Source organism: Anoplopoma fimbria, chromosome 8 (assembly GCF_027596085.1).
Source record: "Anoplopoma fimbria isolate UVic2021 breed Golden Eagle Sablefish chromosome 8, Afim_UVic_2022, whole genome shotgun sequence".
NCBI classification, from domain to species: Eukaryota; Metazoa; Chordata; class Actinopteri; order Perciformes; family Anoplopomatidae; genus Anoplopoma; species Anoplopoma fimbria.
The window spans coordinates 12,568,191-12,593,149 of NC_072456.1; the positions used below are offsets into that span (position 1 = coordinate 12,568,191).

Sequence of the window (24,959 nt, forward strand, 5' to 3'; positions counted from 1 at the left end):
AATGTACAAACACACGCAATCAGCTGACCCTTTTTTGTCATCATAGACCAATTGACGAGGGACGTCTAAGCCCCATTCAGAGGAAATTAAGAAGTTCTTGCTTCATCTTTTCCATGAAAGCTATCAGATCCAAAAATAGATGACCTGATCTCAACCTCTGTCTGGACATTGAAGTCTGCTATTTAAGGACAATTACAAGTAACCCGAGGACAGACCAAATAGTAATTCTTAGAATCGACAATGCACCACGTTTAATCAATTTAATATTTCCTTTTAAAAAGATGTACATGGGGGGAAATGGATTCATCTTCTAAAGTATTGAAAACATACAGTACATGTCATGTTATAATTAGCATGTGACAAAACAAAAACAACAACTACCGGTACTGTCCCTCTTATTTACTCAGATAAACAGGCTCACCTCTCAGTGTGAACTTAAGTTATAGGCACAGGTAGATACAGAGAAAATAAATGCCTTTGAGACACTGAAAAAAGATATATCTTCTGAAACTTTATGTGCAACTGAAAATTATACAAATGGTATTTCAACATGGAAAACTGCAGGGTTGAGTAAGCTGAACACTCTGATGCCATACAAATGAACTGTATGAACATTTAAAATTAAATATTGTTTCTATGCTGCCGTGGATGGATTAGCAGACTTTATGACTTTTGAGTGGCCAAAATTTGTTAAAGTGTTCCCAAAACGTTTGTTTAATACCTCAAAAATAGTTGTTTTTTTAATAATCTCCAAATTGTAAATTAAGCTTGGAAATACCAATATTTTGTACAGTGCCCATTCAGAAATTGTTCCAGTATTTGATATAATTCTACAATTTGCATGGTAAGCGGCATTATGGGAATTTTGAGGCACAACTAGCCACTTAAACCAAGACAGAGTGTAAATTACAAGCATATATTCTGATAGAAATGAACAAACAAACCAAAAGAGGGTCCTCTTGGGCGAGGGGTCCAGCTCTGCAGATTGGTATTATTACAAAAGGCTCAAATTGATTCCAAAATAATTAAAAGCACAATTGTTAAATTGATAACAATGACAACAACAGTGAACTAATAGCACCAATCAAAACCTAAGCACCACAAAAAAAAAAAAAAACACATTGCAGCTAATCCCCTTGAAGACAAACTGTAGCTTCATTACAATGAAATGATGTAGTGTTACACAGAGCTGCTTTCAGTTGTAAGGAGTGTGAACGTTTGTGAAGAAACTTGTCACATCAGAACACAGTGGATGTCACAGTGATGACTGATCTCTGAGCAGCTGAGGCAGCATTTCTAAAAGTATTTAGGATGGAGAAACAGCTGAAACCGCATATAAAAAAAGTCTGATCAGATGGAACACATTTCCTGAACAATAGCATGGAAACGGACCGTTAGGGTGACATAATCACAATACTATCTTTAGACGGGCGAAAGCTGACATGGGCTCACACAGGGGTTTTGAAGTTTTAGAGAATTCAGCACCCAACTTTACACAAAGTCTGTTGATTCATTAGAGCAGCCATAAACAATATTTTATATCACATGAAATGAGGATATGAATGAAAGCATAAAATGCTAGATGTGTAAGCAACTAATTGCTAACAAGTTCACCTTATCAACTTAAAAGGTGATAATATGTCAATGTTGTGGCCCATGTGGCCAAAAAAGTCAGCTATTCTCACACTGGAAGATAAGTTTAAATGAGCTCTAATTTAGAATAAAACGTGGCAGAAATCTTCTCACAGTAGCCCCAAAAGAATTTACAGATAATGACACTGAGCCAAGCTGTTAAAAGTTCCTTTTTGAAGATTTTATGCACAAGCTGCAACAGTTTGCAGCCACAAAATAGCATCCATTAATCTGAAAACGTCAGTCAGCACTGGCTTCCCTCATGTTACTGAGGCAGTGTCTCTGTGTGTCCTGTGCAGCATGAAGGTCTGTTTTACTGAAGAGGTGATAACATTTAAGCAAACTAACTAAAATGGCAAGACTATGGCAGCTTCACTGCAGTGAGACATTTATAGCTTCCACAGAGACATCAAGTCAAACATAAAACACATTAGTCCTCTGACTGCTGACACTGTGCAAATCAAACTCTGCTCATACTTCAGCGGATTAACAGCGAGGACTTGATGAATACGTTAATACGGAACGAAGCGATGGCCTAAAGTAACAACTACTAGATAACATAGAAACAAATCTTTCATTTTATAGCATTAGATATTCCTCTTCATGGGCAAAGATATCTGGAAAAATATTTTCTTTACAAAGTGGATTTTATAACTAAACAAATATAACCTGTTAACATACAGGTTTAAGAGAGTAGTGCGACCAGCCCTGCGGCCAAAGAGAAATATAGTAGCACCAAAATATTACAACAGAGGGATCATTGGGAAGACAGATGATGGAGGGAAGTTACTCTCTCCATCTCTCTGTCTCTCCAGGTTTAAGCAGCCCTCCCTCCAGTGGAATGTAAAACTCAGCTCAGGCTGATTTGGCCCAGCTCGGCCCGGAGAGTCGTCTGGTTTGTGCTGGAAACTGTCTGGAAAAAAAAGGTCCCTCTTTAACAGTAACAGGACCAGGTGTCAGTCCGACAGGGTCCCAGTTAGATCTCACACTCCTCTGATAGAGGATGTGTGAGGACTGCTGTTACAAGGCTCAGGGTTTCAGGCTTACTGTGAATGTGGACAGGACCCAGAAACTGGATGCTGTGAGCTCCACAGTGTCCAGGTCAGTGTCCCTGGCAGGTCTTGCAGCACATTTGTCTGAAATATGGCCGGCTGCAAAACTTGAACCTGAGCACCAGGGGGCAGTAGGCCACAGTGTTCACATCTTTACACTCTGCAGGGAAGACAAACATGAAACAGCTTTATTAATGTATTTAAAACCACTTTTTTTATAATCAAAATACCAAGAATATTGTCACTTTTATGCACCTTTATTGTTCAGACTTATACGACTTGTATGGAATGACATAAATCCTCTTGACATTTGGCCTGTGGATTAAATAATTAATTAATCAACTTCTTTATAATTGAGAAAGCTCAGATAAACAGTTTTTGTGTATATTTGTACAGTTTTTGTTTTATTATTCTGGATGCAAATGTTCCAATAGACATACATGTTGAATGGATGTGTATGTTCTACTCCATTGGAGTTGGGTTACCAATGTTTAAACATAATAATTTGTGTATAAACATTAAGATTTGTGTTTACTACAACTGTAAACAATGAGAAAAGGCTGACTAACGAATGACTCATAAGCTCATGAGCTCCATTGGCAGCTCAGACTTTTATATCTGTTACATTTTGAGTGTTGGGTTAGAACATTTTAAGTTAAATTTGATAAGATCACATTTCTTGACAGGAACATTTCTTTGATGTTCTTCTATGACACATGAGGATGAGCGATGATGTGACCTCTGACCTTCAGGGTTGTCTGTACTGATGGGCAGACTGAGGTCACATTTGCTCTTGCACTGCTGCATGGCCGCTGGCCGCTGATGTTCCAGACACTCATTGGACGGCTGGCCGGTGGGGGTCAGACACTGCACCGAACGCATCTCCTGACCCAGACCACACCTGGCAGAACACTAAGACATTGGGGGTTGTATTTAAGACAAATACGGACATTGATTTGTATTACAATGTCCCACTATAACCAAGAATAGGTCCAAGAAGAAACACTACAAGCCTGTGTTACCTCTCCCCAGGGACCCGTCACCCACTGAGGGGGAGGGCATCGCTGCAGGTTACAGCGCACCCTGGAGGTGGGCCGGCCATGTTTGGGGCATTTGGACTCTGGCAGGTTGTCACCATTCTCCCCCCTCTTGCACAAGACCACACGGTGCCTGTAGCCAGGACCACAGCTGGGCGTGCACTGCAGACAGAGCGAGAAAAGTAGAAAAAGGGAGAAAAAAAAAATGAGGCGGGAGGGCAGGGAGATGGAGGCGATGGGAGGGTGCAGCAGGGGGTCATTGCGGTCATAAGCATGCAAGAAGAAATCTTCCTAATTCACTCAGCAGAGGGCAGCAAAAGAAGAGTCAAGAGCCTGCCTAGTTCCTGTTAGTCAGCTGGACATAATTCCTCTTCTGTGTTTGCTATTGGTACATTACACAAGACGTCAGAGAAAAGTTCAACACTGTGTAGCACTTCTGACAGCTTTTAGGTTGGTTTCAATTCATCCAGAACTGTTAGAACAAATATGAAATTGAGCTTTCAGGCCTGCCATAGTTTGAAGTTTTAAAAGTACACTTTACATGTCTGCAAGGACACAAAATCCACCTTAAAACTCCAACGGATTCCTTAAACAAAGGGTCAGGATAAAAAACAGGTCAGTGAATTCCAATACGACAAGTGTAACAATATGTATTTATGTTTGCAACAACTTGTTCACTGTGATTCATGTGTCTGCTCTGTGCCTTCGTTGTGTATTTCCCAGAGAGGGTCTCTTACCTTATTCTGGCAAATGTTCGAGGTTCTTAGGTTCAATTGAAAACTAAACTATCGTTTCATCTGAGAGAAAATCAGCAGAAAACTCAAGTATTGGCTTGAAATTCGGCCATGAGTTTAAAAAAAACCTCAAACAACATGCAAGATGGGAGACCTCTGACGTCTGCCTACCTCTGACCAGTCCAGGGCCATCCACTCGGGGGGGCAGCTGTGGTTGCTGCAGGGCTCGGTGAGAGAAGGGCGTTGGGTTGTACAGGCTGAGTCATCAAGGACCTTCTCCTCCGTCACAGAGAGCCTCCTCTTACACAATACCTCCCGTGACTGCAGGCCGCCGTTACAACTGCGACTGCACTCCGACCACTCTCCTGTCCTCCAGCTAGCAACATAGAGGGGCCTTTTTGTTTTTAGTTTCCTTATTTGCATTACATAATACAGTGTGGACATTATACTGTATAAACAGGAATCACAGGTTGAATAGGAAAAAAGCCCACCAACGCACAAAAATAGTAAACACAGTGTGCTTACATAGACAGCATTACAGTTAAAACACACACGCAAGTGTAGTTATGCATAAAAAGTATATAAGACTTAATAAAGACTACAATTTATTATGAATGAATGTGAATGTGCCTAAAGATTCATTATAAAGTATGTACAGTAAAGTATATATCTTTTTATAGTTATTACAAATTGTGATAGTAGAATGAAACCTGAACAATCACTATACAGATATCATTATACTGTCAGTATAACAGTGATTATAAATTGAAAGCTAATATAACTCAAATTAAATTAAATCAAATTTTATTAGAAGTAAAGAAAAAGTTTAAAGCAAAGGTTCAAAATAATCAAGAAATACATTTGTATTATACATGAGGAAAATCGTTTTAACAAGGGCCTACTCACGATGGGGAGCATGGCTCAGTGTTGCAGGTTCTTCTCTTCTCTTTGGGTTTGTTCTTCTTGTCACAGAAGTGATTGTAGACGACTGAATGGTCTGCCTGCTTCCTACACACCACCTGCTGCGTCTGCACACCTGACCAACACGAGACAAAGGCACCAAAGAGCGTTACAGCATTTGATCTTCATGTTAGGTGTTTTGAACCCTGTTCTGAGGTTAATTATGGGGGTAAGCAGTGTTTTAAATAATATCAATGTCCACAATATTTGCAATGCAACATTTTCATGTGTTAAGAGCACATTTGCAGTTAACTGGCAGCTAGAATAAATGTGAATCCCCCAAATGAGATACTAATTTCCAGTAATAGGCATCACAGATATATCATCAAAGGGAAGATGTCAGATATTTATTAATCAATCTTTAAATGAGCCAGTTTTGGCCTAAAACGCTAGTTTTCATCTGTCCCCGGCCAGATGTTAAAAAGGCATATCACAGACAAAAATTGTACAATAACTGTTGGATCTTTCAACAGCACACTAGCTTTAGTGTCGTGCCAGAAAGAGTTGCCTGCTGATGATGTAAAGCTGTCATTCATAACAAAGTGGATTTTACTGACTTAAAGTTGGAGTCTTGTGTGTTAGTGTGTGTGTCTACCTCCAGCGCAGAGAGCTGAGCAGCGTGACCATGAGGTGTAGTGCCAGGCAAAGCCAGTGAGAGGTTCCCTGTTCAGCGGGGGGTTGAAGCGATAGTGGATCCCTGGGTTCTCCTCCCGCACCAGAACCTACACATACATACAACCAACCATTCAACACTACATGATGGGGAACATTTTTGAACGTGACATTTTTGAACGTGACATTTCTTTAACGACCCGTTTTGGGGTTTATTTTTATTTTTACCATGACAATAAGGGTTATGTTGGTTGGCCCCAGAGCTTCGAGAGTTTCTGGTCCATCAGTGGGCCGCCTGTAGTGAAAGGTCGTACCGGCAACATCGAACCTGCGAGGCGTGTCGATGGTCAGCTTCCCATTGATGAAATACTGGTCTCCTTTACTCTTCAGCACTGGGACACAAAGGAGATGGAGAAAGATATTTTCTTATTTGTTGTATTACTGAGAGTTAGACCAATACTGTTTTGTCTCAGATCAGTACTGTGAAGTATTAAGGCTGCTGTAGCTAGCACAAACACTGAAAAGAACAGTTATCTTGGTCCAAAGTAAAAATAATAAAATAATACACCGTCAACCAGCTCCAAGTCTGTCTTAGTTACATTTTGCAACTTTGTTCGTTATCAAGCTAGTCACCAATACATGTTGTTTAGAGTTATGAAACTTACTTTATGCGAAGACATCAACTTTACTATAAGGACAGAATATAAGTATTAGCTCTAATACATCGAGGAAACACTGGTGTATCCTTTGCAGAACAGTTTTTCGCTGATCAGTTGTGAGAATGTTTCATTTGTTAAATGCCTATTGCCTCGACTCCACTCTACTCTCGTCTCTTCCTTGACTCCTCTGCTCACAACTCCCATGGGCGGGACTAAGACACAAGGCAGGGAGGCGAGGAAAGGAATCCAGGAGGCACAAAATCGGGAAATGAGAAAGACCTGAGCCAGCATGAACAATGGCAGGATCCTGAAACAGAAGCACCTGAATGGCCATGAGCTATCCTTGTGTTATTAGTAACACCTGTGCTTTTCCTGCTTAAACAGGTCTGGTGAAAAAGAGGCCTGTTGAATGCAGAGATAGTAAACTGATATTCAGTATTTCAGGAAGTGTTGGGACATTCAAACAAGCATAAAAAGAAAATACAACTCGAGCAGTTAATATGGTAGCAGCTTTGTGGTTCCTTTCATTTTTTTGAAGTATTTACTTTGACAAGCATTTACTCAAAACATTAGCTTGAATATCATCTTACCAAGGTAGTTCAGGGAGATGTTGAGCTCTTGTATGTGGATGAACACAGATCCTTTAGGAATTCTGACCACCTCTTCATAACCTTAGACACACAAAGTCAAAAATTAAAGCAAGGTTAGGGAGGCTTATTCACTGGGGGGTTGAGTGCAACGCATAAGTAGTGTTTAGCTCAGTGGGATGCCGGTGGACTAAGCTGCGGCTTCAGATTCCAGCTGCATTCCTGGGCAGCTGGCCTCAGCTGCTCGGCTCTTTGCTAGAGAGCAAGAGCTGAGCCTGCTTCTCCTCTCTTTTCATCCCTATCCCCCCCACCCCATCTGTTTTGGTCTCTTGTCCTCTTTTTTTTTTTTTTTTTTTACACTCATCTCAAATCCACTTTACTTTCCTCAGCTCTGCTCTGCTCTCCAGCCAATGCAGCCCTGTAAATAAGGTCAGCCTCACCAGATGAAGGAAATAAATATTTCCTTTCAAAGCTTTGACCACAAGAGGAAAGGAGAGGTTTTGGCTTGTGACCTCTCCTTCGAGCTTTGCGAGGTTGGACTGACCCTGCTCTTGGTTTATAGATGGAGGCGTTGAACATTGGAGGGACAGAGCTTAAGGTTTTTGGCCTCAGAGACACAAAAAGATTAAATGTGCAAGAAAAGTGTGTTCCTCTGGTCACAATCAGGAACCCGTTTGGTAAACAAAGAGCAAAGGAGCTGATAACGTTGCTGTAAAAGTCAGTTAAATAATGCAGCATCTTTAAGAAACCCCAACTTTTACTTTCCTGGGATGTAAGTAACTCCATTTGTCATTCATGTGTTTTTATTTCTGTTTTACAGTGTCAGTTTAATTGTTTGCCTTAATCCAAGATCATATTTACATCACTTGAGCAGAGATGAGAGGCACTGGCTAAAGGTTTTAGGAGTTCAGACTATCAAAAGTTTGTTATAGAAATGTCCAAGGGATTCTGTCAGTGATAAATCGTTCTGTGTCGAGAATAAGCCTCTAGTCCCAACTCTGAGTTCCTCTTTGGGATGAACTAGAATGCGAATTGAAGGGCTTTAAAGTAAAGCCGGTGCGAGGCACGTGCATCAAAAAAAGACTTGATCCCAGACTGTGCGTCATGCGTGAAAGCTATGCAAGTCGTCGCTGCGCTTGATCAAGCACTGTTCATTTTTGTAACTAGATGCCCCTGATCAGAGCTTTTCAGTTGTGAATCTCACAAATAGTTCCCTCATATAAGCACTATTACCTGTCTAAGGATTATACAAAGAAGGCCCATTTGCTTTTTAATGCCTTAGAAACAGGTAGGCTTAAAAATATTCATTTGAGAAAATATTTTGCCAGCCATATAAAATTGTTTACAAGATATCCAACCTCTGTTTCTTTATAAACATGTAATATTTAACTTGTGTCTTTACAGTGTTGAATGAAGGAAATAAAGTAGACCATGAATATGAGATATGAGTTGACAGTTATTTCAAATCCTCAATTGGCATTCTGGAGGTTGGTTTATGGCAGGTTTTTTAACAGTTACTCTTGTCGTCTTTTGCGTCTTAACAGTACATTTTGTTTGTACGCCATCTGGCGTTTCAGAGAACGATGCAAATTGAGAATGTAACCTCTTTGTTTGGCTGCGGCATCTGCGGAGGCTCACACTGCAGTGCCAAGCCAGAGTATAAACAAAGCTTTAGACCCAGGCCTTTTCGCCCAACATCAGTGCCCTACCTCTAATGCTCTTGGATGCTATTTTAACAAAACCAGACATTTGAAAACTGTATGTTGTGCTGGTGGAGGTGGTGACCCACTACTTTAAGGAAGGGCAACACTAAATCACTGGAGCACCTCTTTAAAAATAGCACTGACCGTGGATACCATCCCCAGAGCACAAAACACACAACTAAACAACCTACACTTCGACTTCAGCTTTACAAACAGATTTTTCAGTCCAACGATAAAGTCAGATATTTTGAGGGTAGTTGAGACCTCAGCTGGGGTTGACAGGCCGGCCTGGTCACTGTGGTAAAGAGCACGGCTGCCTGCTCAGGGTGGGTCACTTCTGAGGAATCCTGGAAGGGGGTGACTGGTGTTGACAGTTGGGTGAGAAACTCTGAGGTTTGGTGTTGCGGGAAGAAATGTTTCCCAGAATAGATGCAAAAGCAGTTGGACCTCAAGCCACACTGGTCGAACCTCACCTAAATCTGTCTGCCACGTGTCACTAAGTGGCTGGTGGATAAATATCTGTATACATGTACAACATATAGTATGGATATGTGTATATTTATTTGTGCCTTATCTTGTGCTAAGAAAGAGTTTTTTTCCCTTATAAAGAGATCATGGGTTGGCTCAGGAATGGTTGTTGTACATTAACATGTGATATTGAGTTTACTTAACTTGACTTGTATAAAATAAAAAAGTAAGACACTAGTGTTATCTTTATCTAAAGATGTGTAGACCTTTTATTATAGATCCAAATGTGTGTCAAACAACATCAACTTTGTAGCTCACGTCTGACTTTACCATAATCCTGCTAGACTTTACATTGGCAGTTGATCAAACATCTTATTCCTTGAATATTTGACTGGTAAACCTGGTATCTTAAGTTCGTCGTCTAAAAACATACTTTCAATGAACCTCAAGGGTTGATTCTGGGCCCTTTTCTTTTCTCTACCTGTATGATTTCCTTGGTTTACGAAACTAGTAGACAAAATGTCTTGATTAATTTATATGCAGATGATACACAATTAAATCTTCCTGTCAATCCTATACAAATCCTATATTGATTGAACTTGTAAGGCCTTCCAATAGGACTATAAAATAATTCATTGACATCGTAATAACACATAATAAAAAATGTGTCCCCTCTAGTCATGAAGAACTGCTTAAAGTAGACACAATGATGGATAAGACTAGTGACTGTAACAATCTGTTTTGCCAGCTTTAAATCAGGGCTGCATGTACTCTCAACTGTTGAATATACACATCATTGATCTTTAAGCACATCTCCTGCAGCTTTGTGGAGTTTTGTTGGCTTTATGAAATAAATAACTTTAACAGTATGCTGCTGTGGACGAAGTTTGCATGAGAACACACAATTATGCGATACATTTTGAATGTCTGGGGATCGTAACTCACATTGAAAGGCATCTTTCCAAAATGCATTCACAGTCCAGAGCATTAGAATCGAAATGTTGCATGTGCACATTTTTTGGACAGCAGTGCAATTATGTTGCATAACTTCTCATGCCTCACATTAACCTAATCTGGTTCTCAGAAGAGCACAGCATTTTCCAAATACACTTTAAAACACTCTTCTCCCCCTGATAATTAAATCATAAAAGAGACAAAATCTTTATCTCCATCTGCTGAAACCTCTGTGGCAGTAACCACCAAAAGAAAATTAATGAGATGACGAGTGCTTGAGTGTTTTAGTTCTGTACCTCCTTCAGGCAGCGAGTCGTTGAACAGTGCCTCCACAGACACGCAGCTGCTCCCGTCACCCCCACAGATCCGGCAGCGGTCCTCGCGAACGTCCGAACCGAGGACCCGATCGCAGCCTACGTGCTGTAAGAAGGGAGAAACGGGTGAGCTGCAGGGTCACGCAGGGTCAAGGGGCACAGTCAGTAAGTCGAGAAGTGTCAGAGGCTGGGCTGAGGGATTACCTCTAATGTCTTCCAGACCACTTTTCCAAAACACAGAAATATCAGATGGTAAGTCCAGATGTGTTTTCTGATCCTGTGCAGACATAATGCTCTTAGGTTGCTAAACTCATAGCTGTCGACATAAATAAGTTTCATGATGAGCGAAGCAGGTGGTTTTACTCAAACTCTTTAACAGTGAACCAAACCTAAACAAAAGTGTAGAGAATGAATGGCGACTGCTCTCACACTCATATATTCATATGGCAGTTGCTTATTGTAGAGAGGGATAATGAAGCTTAAGTTTATTATTACTTTTGCATTGATTACAGTTCAAAACCAAATCCAGAGTTGAAACTGTGATTCATCCTGTGGTTATCTGATGGCTTTCTAATGTGGGTGAGTTATTGAAGGTTAAAATGATTTCGGTCCAGACGAGTAGGAGGCTTCTTATTCATACATGCAGACAAGGTTTTCCCAGGACCAATATCTCAATGCAGAATATATATGAAAAAGTTTTTAGCATTAAATTTAAAGTGAGAGATGGCACATTGCATCATCTATTTTTGTTTCCCATCAGATAAATGCTTATGATGATAATATCATAATTTTCGGAGTAATATTTTACGTAAAGTACGATTTTTTTTCCAGGTAAAGTTGACCTTAGAAAATATTTTGTATTCAAGAACATTGCGTTATCATTTCTCTTCTTTCATAGAAATCCCAATAAAACTTTAAACTGCACTTATGAACTCTACTTCACTCGCAGAGTGCATCTAGAGGTTTAGTACCAGGTGCAGTCCAGGCGCTGACTGCACCTGAAAACTGCGGCACACATTTGCACACCGCCATTTCATAATAAATCTGGCCCTCTATATTTTGTCTAAGGGATCGGAAAAAAATGGGCTCTGACAGACCTTTCGTCTGCAGCGGCTTGATGTGTTGAGCTAGACCATCTGTTCCCAGGTCCTTTTTCTATCTCCAATACAACCTCCTCTCATTCTGTTTCTCCCTTCTCCTCATTATCAGACACCAATCTTAGAACTGAAAGCAGCATGCAGCAGCAAACAAGCGAAAGAGCTTTCTCCACAGTGTGTTTGAAGTTTTATGTGTGCATAAAGCATACAACAGGAGAGTTGATAGAACAGAAAGAGAGGAGCTGACTGGATTGCAGACAGGAAAAGCCAAAAGAAAAAGGAAGTGAAAGAGTAAAAATGAGGGAAATGGAGGAAAAAAATGAGAGGAATGGATGCAGAGTCAGAAATGGAAAGATAAAAGGAGAGAGAGATAATAAGAGTGCAGTGAATGAAAGCCTGCCTGCAGTGCAGACTAACAGCTGAGCTGGAGGGTCAATGAGTTTCTCCGGAGCAGAGCAGAGGGAGAAACAGAAAGGATATGTTGATAATCAAAATCCTCTTTTTTGAGTAGCTCAGCCCCTCTCGGTCAGCCTAACCTCTGAGAAACTTAAAATAAAGCGAGATCATGGGGGGTAAGAGGCAGGAGAGGGGGAGCTAAAAAAAATATTTTGGCACCAAGCAGACAACCACAAAACAACAAGCTGAAGATCCTAAAGTTTTGTTTTTTCTGTGCTCACATCTTTGTCTCCCCGCCCATAGCTTTGACTTACTTTCTGGAGAAGAGTTAGATCCAAAATAAACAACAAGTGGAACAACAGATTGGGAATCAACAGCATCCACGTAAACTGCACGCTATTACCATTACTTTTTTTTGGTCCACGTCCTTTAACAAATGGGTCATGTGGGTGTTAAATCTGGTTCCAGGAACCTGTTGGAGCTCGATGAGGTCTTCACTTCAGGATGAGCAGCAGTTACATGTTTTGTTTTCATTAACAGCTGAGATTAAGAGAGAGCATCGCTAATGGGAATCTAAGATTGCTGCCAAAGTTAAGACAATTTCTCAGTTAAGCAGCTGATTGTGATGATCGTCAGCAGTCAGTGTGTAATCTAGACAGTGGCTGCTGTCCAGAGTCTAGAGAGCGAGTATAAACAAAGTTATCTCAGTCATATTGTGCTGCTTCAGCTTAAACTATCTGCTCACATGCAGATGTCTAATGAGTGTATCGTATTTCAATCAAACGCTTGCATGAGTGCTTACAAACACACGCACACACACACACAGAAAGATCTTATCTCACCTTACACTCTCCGTTAACACACACATCCAGAGAGTCGTCCCGACAAGGCGTGCCGTCCACCACAGCTGGAGCACGCTCCGTGTAGAAGTTGTATCCTTCTGCCAGGCAGTTGAGCGAACAGGGCTTTACCCCACCTGCACACAAACATGGCCAAAAACATATTCAAACTTGTGCACAGGATTGAACAGTATTGTATAACTGCACAATTATATTAACTATAAACGCACACACAGGGTCATGGATGAAAACCATTTTCACAAGACAGATGGCAAGCATAAAATCTAAAAAAAGAAACTTTTTATTTTATTTAGTTTGTTACTGTATTGATTTTAATGAACTTTGGGACAAACAGCAATGACATCGCTCTGATACTATAAAAGATCATAAAGATTAGGTGACATGATCAATATGTCCAAAACAGTGACTCCATGGATCCTGTCCCAAAGGTCAAGATTTTACTTCAACCTTTACTGTGAGTCATTGTAGAAGACAATTCCTTCAAGAAATATACAAATTTCACTTCTGCCTGCTATTATCGTCCAAACAGCAACTATACTGAGCTTGTCAGTATATGAGGTTTGTTTCCCCAATGCCCCTGAAAGAAGATCTTTTCCTGGTGTATGCCATGGAAAAAGGATGGACGCTTTTATGAAATCACTCCGACAACTGATATTTTATTGGCCTGCTAGCTTGTGGCCAGCAATTTGCAGTCTGAGCTAACACAAATATTCCAAACCGTGCCAAATATATTGTAACAGTGACTGAGACAGCAATCAAACTCCTGCAGGGCAAAACGGACTTCCTGCACCAAGTCACAGGTTCACTAGCAGCTCTGCACGTCATGTTGCTTGTTTAATTTGCAGTTTTTAAGCCTTTTTGAACATCTGATTCACGAATGAAGGACCACTGACACCAGACATGAAACCTGCTTTAAATATCAAAGTGACAATAAAGACCATGTTAACAAATCTATCAAAGAGATGGTTGTTGATCAGGATACGTTAACGATACGTCCCAAAACATATGCTTTTTGTTTTTCCAAACAAAATCGTTTTTAAATCGTTTTGCAACACCCCAAAACAATATTTTGAGATGACAAACTCAAGGATGAGAACCACTACAATAAATGGCAAGAATTGCTAACGATTATTTTCATTATTGCTTGATCTAATGATAATTACCAAACGCTAAAATGAAGAGAATAGTGAAAATGAATATTAAAAATGTCCTTAAATCCAAAGTGACATATTCAAATAACTTATTTTATACAACCAATGGTTCAAAACTATGTATATTTGACAGCCTGCTTCCAGAACATTTTGACCATTTTTGCTTTAATTAAATAGTTAACACACACAACCACACACACACGCACACACACATTACTCTCGGTCTCCTGACTCTTGTTCACCTCCTGTCTTTAGTCTGAAATGTGTCCCCGAAGGTTGCCTTGGTCAGGAGGAAACACACACACGTACACACAAACTGTTGCTAGAGGTCTTCTCCAGCCAAGTGGTGTATATCCTTCATTCATCTTTGTAGCTCGCCAACAGCTCCACTATTTGAGTGGCTGTTGACATCAGTCTGGGCTGTGTTTGTTTGTGCTGGCAGCCCTGAAGCAGGTACAGTGTGTACCGGGAAAGGAGAGAAGGAGAGAGAGGAGAGAGTATGTACTGGCACAGTCTGCAGACGATAAAGTGTTCAGACCACGGAAAACTACAATTCCCATGTTGCATAGCTTTGGCAGGCCAATCATAGCTTGCAGGGTGTGTTGTATGGAGTGTGAGGGTTGAATGTGAAGGCTGTTAAGACTGAGGAAAGCAAGGTGGAGCGGCTTGTTTTTTCAAAAAAAAGCTGCCTCAACGACAGACCCTTTTAATGAAACTGTCCTTGGGCGCCTGAGAGAGAGAGAGAGAGAAGAGAAAGAGAGATTGCATAATGGTTAACTCAGTAAGGGGAAAGACGGAGAGACAAGAGCAGTGATGACAAAGAAAAACTGCAAGAAGAAGAAGAAGAAAAAGAAGCAGTCTTCCCTGCGTTATGAGGGTAAAAGTGAAAGAAAGAAAGCTGAAAGAATTTGAGCAGAGTGAGAGGGCTGCAGAGGACAGGGAAGGGGCTCGGTGGTGTGATCTGGCCTTAACGCGGGGCAGAGTCTATGGCACCGTTCCTATTTTAACAGCTGCAAGGGATTTCCATTGTAAAAATCAGCTGACTTGATGAAAGGAGCACTTGTTGCCTGAAGTTAGAATTGGCTGGCCGGCCATCTCTGTAAGCCATTATGTTATTGGAGGGCTAGATTAAAGGCAGTTATGTCGTTGAAACTATTTATCTTTCACGTCCAGCGTGGTGCTCATCAGGAGCGAGGAATTCTCGCAAGGCATTGTGGGAATGCATGGCCCTCTGCAGCCAGCATCTGTGGGCCAGACAGGAGTGAGTCTGCAGCTTCGATTCACTTTCTCCTCTCTCTCTTTCCACACACAAACAAACACAAAAACACACAGACACTACTCTTTGTCTCCTGACTCCCGTTTGTCTCCAGTCATTAACTCTTGGCTCAAATCTTTCTGTTCATCTTCATCTGTTATATCAACTTCTAGCTTTGTATTTTGTTTCAAGAAAATTCTGGCAAACAAGTGAAACAATGATGTGATAAATTATCAGTGTCACAGAAGACTTACATTTCACATTTATTTAACTTGCTGTGTGCTTTATCTGATTGTTAACTGATGAAATTATCTTTTACTTAGTAATTTGAGCTAGAAGCAGGTGTCCTGGCAGCCTGGGGGTTTTAAGATGCCGACTATGAAATAGCAGTGCCGCTGGTTCGAGTTTGGCTGCGGACTTCATGTTTCATGTCATCCCTCTTCTCTCTCCCAGCATTAACTGTCACCACTTGATTTATTGTTGCTATCAAAAAGAGGCAGAAATGCCAGAAAAAGTAAAAGTAGTTTTACAACGATGTCAAAATACTTCAAGTAAATGTCCTGCATTTAACATTTTACTTAAGGTATATTACTGTATAAGAACTAATAATAATGTGTACATGATTAACAAAAGTGAAATACAAGACAAAATTCCCCTTTGACAGTGATTTATCATCATGGGTTAATATTAGTTATGCATTTAAATGTAAATCTAATCAGACTTCTGAGGGAAAATGTCAGGTAGCATTTGGTTTAGCTTTTTTGCTGAAAATATCTGTCTGCTGCAAGAAAAAGTGTTCAACTGAAACTGTTATGTTGCTGGATATAAAAGACAATGAACTGAAAGATGCTTAAAAACTCCATTAGGCTGAGGGGGATGCAAAGGGCAAATAGGAAATCTGCACACACACACACACACACACACACACACACAAACACAAACACAAACACAAACACAAACACAAACACACAGAGATCGGTTGCTCACTCACCCCCTCTGTATGGCTTCCAGGTGTAAAACTTTCCCCGGAAAGGAACGCTGTCGAAATCAGAGCATTGAATCACCCTGAAATCCCGAGAGCCTGCAGGGCACTCCTGCAACACATAGTCATCCACATATGAATATATAAAAACATGCAAGCAGAGAATGCTATAATATAAATGATTTTACTGTATGTTGACGATGAAGAACAGCAATACTCACATCGATATTGCAGGACCTGAAGCGCTTTCTCTCCCCCAGACAATACTTTCCACCAATAGTTGGCCTACAACCGAACACAAAGAGAATCGGGCCATTCAGTCACATCTGACAACGATTTGAAAATATCTAACCTCCATCACATCACCACACAACACTGGCTCCTGATCTCTGCTTTGTCTGCCTTCACGTGTGTTTCCAATCTCACTGTCTGTCTCTTTTTATTGCTTTATCACAGACTATCACAACAACACCTCTACATAAAAAAATATAAAATAAGAAAACTGAGAAGAAGCCAGAGCCAGGCCCCGTCAAAAGGCTGCCTCTGCTGAACTTTCAACAAATTTAAACAGACTGGAGCCAAACAAAATAAAGATACAAAAGAACACCGTTGGCCTCAGATTTAGGTCAATTCATGCTCTGTTTAATCAATTCAAGATGAGGTATCTGTTGACTGTGATTCAAAAGGCGAGTCTGCTGGTTTGTTTGGTGATGATTCAGACAGAATTATTTCATGAACATTAGAAACAGCGTCACAGCCCTTGTGCTTTTATGAGTTTGCATGTTGTTACAGTTTCATCAGATATATAAAACTGATGAGTAATTTTCTCATGATGCACACGTCAAATTTCAGCTTTGTTGATAGTAATTCTAAATCTCAAACCTGGGGTACTGACTGACACAACTGCTTTTTTTCTTCCTTATACTGTACCTCATTATTTTGAACTGCTTAGGATCATTCTTCTTTATGCAACGTAGAACATGTTTCTATTTCTAGATAGAAATCTAGTCCCATCACAGTGCCCCACTGCATCAATACCTCAATAATTCATAGCTTGCCAGTTTTTTTCTATACGTTTACATAACAAAAATAGAAGCTTGTGTTCCCATTCTGACCTTTTTAAGCAGACATCACACTTGTTCTGTGTAAAAATGTATTCTTAAATTTAGCTAACGCTTATATTAGGCTTCAACAACTCGATCTTTTCCTCCTTGTGGTCTCATAAAGGATGTGTCCTTTCTTTGTGTAAGTTGCATGTACAGCTGAACTTTATTATCATTTTTCCCCATCTCTTGCAGTTTAGTCGCTCTACTAATGTATCAGCCAGCATGGACAGAAGGACCAATAACTCCTTCTTTGAACATAAGAGCGTCATTGAAAAAAGTAATTACCTATCCAGTAAAGTATGGTGTTTGGCACAATGCCACAACTACAATATATTCTAGGCAGCTAAATAGAATGAAATCAGCCAGCACAGGAGTGATGCCTTTCAGACTGGTCTCAGTTAACCCATACCTAGGGCTGTCACAGTGTCTGATAGACGAGGAGACTCCCCCTCCACAGGTCCTGCTGCACTCCTCCCAGGGTGACCACAGACCCCAGCCCCCGTCCACGCCCTCTGGACGTGTCCCGTAAGCCACACACACCCTCTTGTAGCACCACTGCAGAACAAACACACATATTTATGTCCGGATAGAACATGTGTAGAACAGTGACTGTATTATTCTATAAGTTAGTAAGCCCATTCTGCCATAACTCTAAAAATAATAATATAAGAAAAAAGTTAATTTTAGTATTCACCCCTTTCTCTATGGTGTTGGTCTGACAGATGGTTCCCTCTGCAGCGGGAATGCTGCTGGTGATGCAACGGTTGCTCTTACTCATGCACCAAAGTTCACTGCAGACTTCCTGTGTGTGTGTGGAAGGTGAATAAAAACATAAAACAGAAACAAGCTGTCAGAGTGTTGTTAATATAAGCTCATTATAAATACACAAGAGCAGACACACTCTTGTTCACCTTCCTTTCTGCTACAGCGATGCCTATAATACATGGGATTATGTTTTATTATGTTCATATGCTCTGACCACATGGTATCTATGTAATGAGTCTATAAAACTGTATGCTGTTCCAGATGTCTATTCGCTCTGAACCTGGACCAAAAAAAAAGCTGACCACGCAATAAACTGGATGCTATTCAGCCAAGGTATTGCAAGACGTTTCACGTTGTCAAGGAGGCTGACCTAAAAGAGAAATAAAATAAGGAGTGAGCCATGAGGTTAATAGTTTTAATTGAGATTCAGTCAGCTGAAAGAGAAGAATTCAGTTAGCCTGGTTCCATCATAATACAAAATAAAAAACTGGAAGTACTAAATTCCCAAGGGAAATGTGCTTATTATTTCAGTGTTTTCTACCACATCAAAGAGGCTTCATCCATTCGGATCTATGGCACAATTGACAAAGTCTCTTGGACAAGTGATGACCTTTCTTAAAATCTTTGCTCTTGTTGCAATGGCCTAGGACTTCAAGATGTTCTATGACCTGGATATAAAAAAAAACATTACTACTACGGTTTATAATTTATTTTGTTTAAAATAAAATGCAAAGGTGAGAATTGTAATTGCTGGGGGGTTGAGACAGTCTCGGGCTTTAAACTGGAGTCAGTCTTCTCTGGTAGACAACTTGTTTGAAGGACTTGGGAGAAAGAGAAAACAGAAGATCTCCAACCAGACATTTGGGTTAGATGATGTAATGATATGATAATATAACACGAGACAATATAATTTTGTCTACCATAAGAAATTTTGCCTTTCTGTTTCTTAGTGTATCTTGGTATCCCCGTGTGTATTAGTTAATTGTGAGTAATATTACTCTATGTATGGCAATGCCACGCTGTCGTTTGGTTTGTCGGCCACCACTTTGGTCCAGACTGAAATATCTCTATAAACTAATGTCCTATTTGCCTCTATATACCTGCTAAACTTCCAAAATGTTGTCATTTTGAGCATGTTTGATGAAGTTAGCCTTTAGCTCTGCTGTCGCTTACATGAGGAAAAGTAATCTGAAAGAAGACTGAGTAGGAAGTAGGAAAATATAGACAGAGCACTCACCGCATATTTACATTGTCGAGATCTGACGCCGTACTGGAAGCGGCATTGTTCGTCTGCATCGTAGGCCTGACCCGGTGCTGTGGTGGGGTACACAAACTCCTGCTTAGGGGGGACGTTGTTCAGACAGGAGCCCATACCTGAGCTGAAGCACAACAAAACAAAAGAGAAAAAGGAGTGAGATTAAAATACACAATAACTGGCGATGGTTCATATCAAGGTAATTCAGTTTTATTGAAACACTGAACAAGGTACAGATAATTAAATTGAGGTGGATTTTCCTACTGTGAAGATCCAAAAATGTTACTCTGACATCAAAGGGAATTTTTCTTTCTCAAACCCCTTATTACCAAATTATTTGTGGTGTTGAAGATATCTGATAGGCTGACTCACTCCAGGAAGCTGGTGATGTAATCCCGGCTACACGCGGACCAGATGAATGGGTTTGTCTTCATGGTGATGTGGTCAGCCATCAGCTTGGCAGTCTCCTGGCTGCGTGGCCCGCAAGCGTTCCCCATACCGTCATGGTTCATCCCAAACCTAAAGCCCGTGATGATACAGTGACAGCACTTTGAGACCGCGTGGACCGGTAATAGTTGTGGCAGCAGGGACACGGACAGTGGAAAAAAGATCACTGCGGATAATTGAGTGGGATCTAAGGAACAGACATGTTATGGCAGTTTGGTTGGTTGGTCATAAATTGGGTGCCAGTCAGTCCTGTCTGACAAAATGACTCGAATTAACATCAAACCACAGGACGGATATCTGAATCATGAATATGATTATTGACATTTAAGTGGCAGATTGCCAAAATGTGAAAAAGTAAAGACCACAACTCTAACAAATGTTCAATTTCATCCATCAAAAATCTATGATCATGTTTAGTAATTATCATCATAGAACAGCGATTATTTCTTAATTAAGGCATTCATTGTTTTGTCTATAAAATATTGAAAAACAGCAGTCCCATCGTAACTTATTCAAAATGTTTGTTTAACTGCATTTAACCAACAGTCCGAATCCCAAAGATATTTAAATTACTGTCATTTACAGCAATGAAAAACCTAAAATCCTCATATTTGAGAACCAGTAAATGTTTGAGATATTTGATTAAAAAAAACATTATTTTTAAGAAGCTATTCAAAATGTACCATTTTCAACATGACATGGTAAAATTATATAAAAATGACAATCTATCATAATAGTTTACCCAAGTGTATTAAGTAACACGATGTAAGTGGTCCATTTAATGCTTTTTAATTCATGACAGACGGTGATAACTCACAATAGCTGTGTTTGAGCCTGAAATATAAATGTTCTGAAATGTTCATCCCTCAGTTGAGTCATTTCGGTCCTGATCAGTTTTGTCTTTTCATGTGGTTACCCACTACCACAAAGAGGCCTGCATTTAATCTAATGCTGCACTGTGATGTCAAAACAATTTATAAAACAATTAAAAACAAACGCTTATTGTGTTGAGGTCGGAGGAAACAGATTGTATACATCAGCACACTACTGTATGTCCAGTCATGTTGGCTAGTAAGCCTTGTGGTCTGAGTACTCAAAAGCTACCTGTGTTAATCATTAAAGGCAGGACCCCGAATGATCCACCATCTGCCTTAATACTTCTCGCGGCTGTGTGCAGACATAATGCAATGGGACACTCCTTTACAGGACACTCCACAAAAATAAACCAACCCCAATGTTTTTCTCAGGAAAAAGAAAACGAGTAACCTCTCTTGATTTTACTGCATTCAGCTAACGCATACAGGCAGACTAAATGGCAAGTCATCTAGAGGCGATCCAGATTTAAAAGAAACAGAAGCATCTCCAGGTGGCGCACCAACCCCACATGTAACTAATTCCAAATATAAATAGTGTGACTCAAAGAGAATATACAGCTACAAACACATTCTCAACGGATTGAAATTACTCATTAGAGATAACATAGACTCTCTCTCTCGGGTGATCTGGAGGTGTAATCTGCAGAGGGAGAGGGATCATCCCACACCAGAACACAAGAAAAGACACATTTTGTGTTTCAACGTCAGCTTAAGAACAACAACCATAGATCTGGTAGGGTTTCAGTATTTTATCTAGGGGGCATTGACAGCAGAACACAGGATTAATAACATCTCAGTCTTAGTTGGGTCATATCTTAATGTGCATGATCCCTGCATGCAAACTTGTGGAAACCATTTTGGAATAGCAGTAAATCAAGAGAGGTTACTCATTTTCTGTTTCTAACATGTTATCCCTTTTTTATACTGTTTAACAGGATTAATACCTCTTTCAGACGGACAAGTATCACATGATCGATACATTTGTTACTCTCCGCCTGGTTAAATAATGTTACAAACTATTTGTACTTTATATCACTCAACAGGCATTTATTGAGAATCAGAAATTAGGCTGTCCATTAAAAGATATATGGATGACACTGAATAGATGTGTGTTTCATAAAAAAACAAGAAAAAACTTTCAGAAAATGCCAAGTTCATTGCGTGTGTGTTTCACTCACGTGTGTCCTATCTCGTGGGCAATAGTGAAGGCTGTTCCCAGGCCGATGTCCTCATTGATGCTGCAGCTCCTCTCTGGCTCACACATCCCTCCTACAGGAGCCAGACCTGACACACACACACACACACACACACACACACACACACACACACACACACACACACACACACACACACACACACACACACACACACACACACACACACACACACACACACACACACACACACACACACACACACACACACAACACACACACACACACACACACGAATATATCTCCTCTGACTGTAAAGGCATCAGTACTATAAGAAATTTACAGAACCTCCTATAAGCCATGCCTGATTTGTATCTGTATCAGCTGTGTGGACCTATTTGATTTCAGATCTTGAAATGTTCTAGCCGGTCCTCACTTTGGGCTTAACCTTCAAATTTTGAGGGTTCAGACTTGGTTTAAGGGTTACAAAAAGAGTATGGATGGGTTGAGGTTAGGCGTTTATATGTGAGGGTTACGTTCAGGCTTATGGGTGAGGCTTTGCTTTATGTCAGCAGTAAGTACAGTAAGTATAGTGTATGTAAGTATAGTGTATGTATAGAATAATGTATGTAAAGTACAAATATGTGTATGTGTGCGTGTGTGTGTGTGTGTGTACCTAGGGTTTCACAGGGCTTGTTCTTCTGGATGCAGATGTCGTATCTGCAGACAGGAAGGACAATTGACCTGGCTGTTAAACTAATAATCATATGCTCACACAAAAACAGATAAGCAGCACCACCAATAGATGTAATTACACTTACATAAACTAACAGGTACAAACATGCTTGACATGGACATGCAGTAAATTCACAGATGGTGACAGACACTCACACACAGACGCTACGGTCAGACACTGGACAGCAGTGATATCAGACAGATATAGTTTTAAAAGAACAATAGCAGGAAATCATGGACGGTCACTGTAGTGTCATCTGTCTGGACAGTTTCCATCCTCTGCTTGATAAATCCTGTCGTAAAACCCAAGTGTTCTCACAAAGCCACAAACCAAACTACTAGACATTCATCTAACTGTACTCTTACATAAGCTTAGTTCACATTCTGTTTGGAAGGAAGGAATTTGTTGCAACTCTGCCCGGCCCCATTGCACTCAGATGACTCTGACCAAACCAGGGTTGTGTTGTTTGCTGTTGCACATTCCTCAGTCAATAGCATCAGTGTGTTTTATCTGCTTAAAATGCATCTACCACTGTTCTCTCTGTTTTCCACCAGCAGCATCAGTAACAGAGAGCGTAGTTAGAGAAACGACAAGAAAATTGAGAGTGAGCAGCGCTGTCAGATTCAAAGCAGCTTTTCTTTCATTTCTTCCCTCTTTCTTGTCCTCTCCATTTTCTCTGGGCTGTTTCTGATTCTTCAAATTAACATGAATCTGTCATTGTTTCTCACTCCCTCCTCATATCTCTCTCTCTTACGTTTTCTCTCCAGATGCTAGATGCTGAGCTGGGCAGAGCTGCCTCAGCTATCGTCACGTCAGACAGGACAAGATACAGCCCAACTCTTTCGGACTTGGCTAAGTGAAAACCTATGAGGATAGAGGCTGGGAATGTAAGAATTCAGCTAAGAGGAAACACTGTTTAACCCTTTCATGAACAGGGAAACAGACTAAACATTTTTTTTTTATTTACAAGAAGTTGCAGTAGGAGGGTGGTTAGGGTGGTACATACATGTAAACACAGCACAGCTATTTACCTTGCACCCACACTTTGCGACACCAAACTTTTTGTTTTAGTCACACTAACAACATCTTCATTCTAAATTACCTATATTTATATATAAGGAAATCTCCAGAACAGAGATACAGATCTTCATTTCTTCCTCCTGTGGGAAAGGTATGCCGGTTTGTATTTCTGACCTGGTGATAAGGACGGCAGTGTCATGGTGAGCGATCCCGTTGTCTGGTATGGCGTTACCGTAGCTGCTCCGGTGCTGGATGTTTTTCTGCCACTTACAGAAGCTGTCTAAAGACTTCCCTGCATGGTGGTTGATCTCTAGTGTTGGCTGGAAGAGAGACAAGAGAGGCAATACAGAGTCAAAAGCAAATTAGGAAAATAAATGTATTTAAATCTTAAAACACAACAAAAATTGAGGTTACAACTCCAGCAATTTTATTTATTGTAAACATACTTAATTCAATGATATAAGGTTATTCCAGCGTCAACAAAAACTCTAACGACCTAGCCCAAATATTTCTGTGTTGAAGTGTTTCTGTCTTATTGTCCTGTGAAACCCAGGTATCTCAAAAATGTTAACCTTACAGAAGCTAAGAAAAAAAGTCTTCTTTTCAGCTTTGTTACATTATATGTTTCAAATAATGATTTGGTCAGCGTAAGAAGTAGGAGAATTTCCTCAATACATAAATGAACAAGGCTGTGGCTCGGAGTTGGAGCGGGTTGTGATCCAATCGGGAGATTGTCGGTTTGATCACCGCCTCCTCCAACCAATGTCAATTTGTCCTTGGGAAAGAAACGTAACCCTAAATTGGTCCTAAAACAGTTCCATATGCGTGTGTATGGGTGTGAATGTGAATTAGACTCCTGATGGGCAGGTTGCACACAGCATGTTAGCCTCTGCCATCAGTGTATGGATGAGTGAATGCTGACATGTAGTTTAAAGCCCTTTGAGTGGTGAGACAACAAGAAGTTGCTATACAAATGCAAGTCTGTTTACGATTTAACACTTAATTGAAAATAACTGGATAGAAACTTCATTAGACACTGCATGTCATGCATGGTGAGAAGACATTTCAAAAATTTGGATTACAGACTTAAAAAGCTTAAGAAACCTCCCTCTGTATAATAGAAAAGCAACTGTGCAGGCAGGATTAGA

At 40.3% G+C, this 24,959-nt stretch overlaps 1 protein-coding gene across 2 annotated transcripts in view; it reads right to left on the reverse strand.

The window, feature by feature from the left end:
• Positions 1 to 252: 252 nt before the first annotated feature.
• adamts10 (ADAM metallopeptidase with thrombospondin type 1 motif, 10) overlaps positions 253 to 24,959 on the reverse strand; it is a 41,737-nt gene continuing 17,030 nt past the window's right edge. The window contains exons 8-27 of one of the 2 annotated variants that reach the window (XM_054602391.1): positions 23,986 to 24,131; positions 22,732 to 22,775; positions 22,080 to 22,185; positions 19,952 to 20,098; positions 19,562 to 19,703; positions 18,254 to 18,361; positions 17,969 to 18,114; positions 16,675 to 16,738; positions 16,463 to 16,565; positions 13,048 to 13,181; positions 10,695 to 10,818; positions 7,277 to 7,357; positions 6,256 to 6,419; positions 6,011 to 6,137; positions 5,362 to 5,491; positions 4,627 to 4,831; positions 3,707 to 3,883; positions 3,431 to 3,596; positions 2,940 to 2,999; positions 253 to 2,844 (exon numbers count right to left, since the gene is read on the reverse strand). In XM_054602391.1, the coding sequence (XP_054458366.1) occupies positions 2,735 to 2,844; positions 2,940 to 2,999; positions 3,431 to 3,596; positions 3,707 to 3,883; positions 4,627 to 4,831; positions 5,362 to 5,491; positions 6,011 to 6,137; positions 6,256 to 6,419; positions 7,277 to 7,357; positions 10,695 to 10,818; positions 13,048 to 13,181; positions 16,463 to 16,565; positions 16,675 to 16,738; positions 17,969 to 18,114; positions 18,254 to 18,361; positions 19,562 to 19,703; positions 19,952 to 20,098; positions 22,080 to 22,185; positions 22,732 to 22,775; positions 23,986 to 24,131 (2,484 nt within the window). In that variant the 3' untranslated portion in view covers positions 253 to 2,734. The remainder of the gene's footprint in view (positions 2,845 to 2,939; positions 3,000 to 3,430; positions 3,597 to 3,706; positions 3,884 to 4,626; positions 4,832 to 5,361; positions 5,492 to 6,010; positions 6,138 to 6,255; positions 6,420 to 7,276; positions 7,358 to 10,694; positions 10,819 to 13,047; positions 13,182 to 16,462; positions 16,566 to 16,674; positions 16,739 to 17,968; positions 18,115 to 18,253; positions 18,362 to 19,561; positions 19,704 to 19,951; positions 20,099 to 22,079; positions 22,186 to 22,731; positions 22,776 to 23,985; positions 24,132 to 24,959) is intronic. The other variant, XM_054602392.1, reaches the window with a different exon arrangement.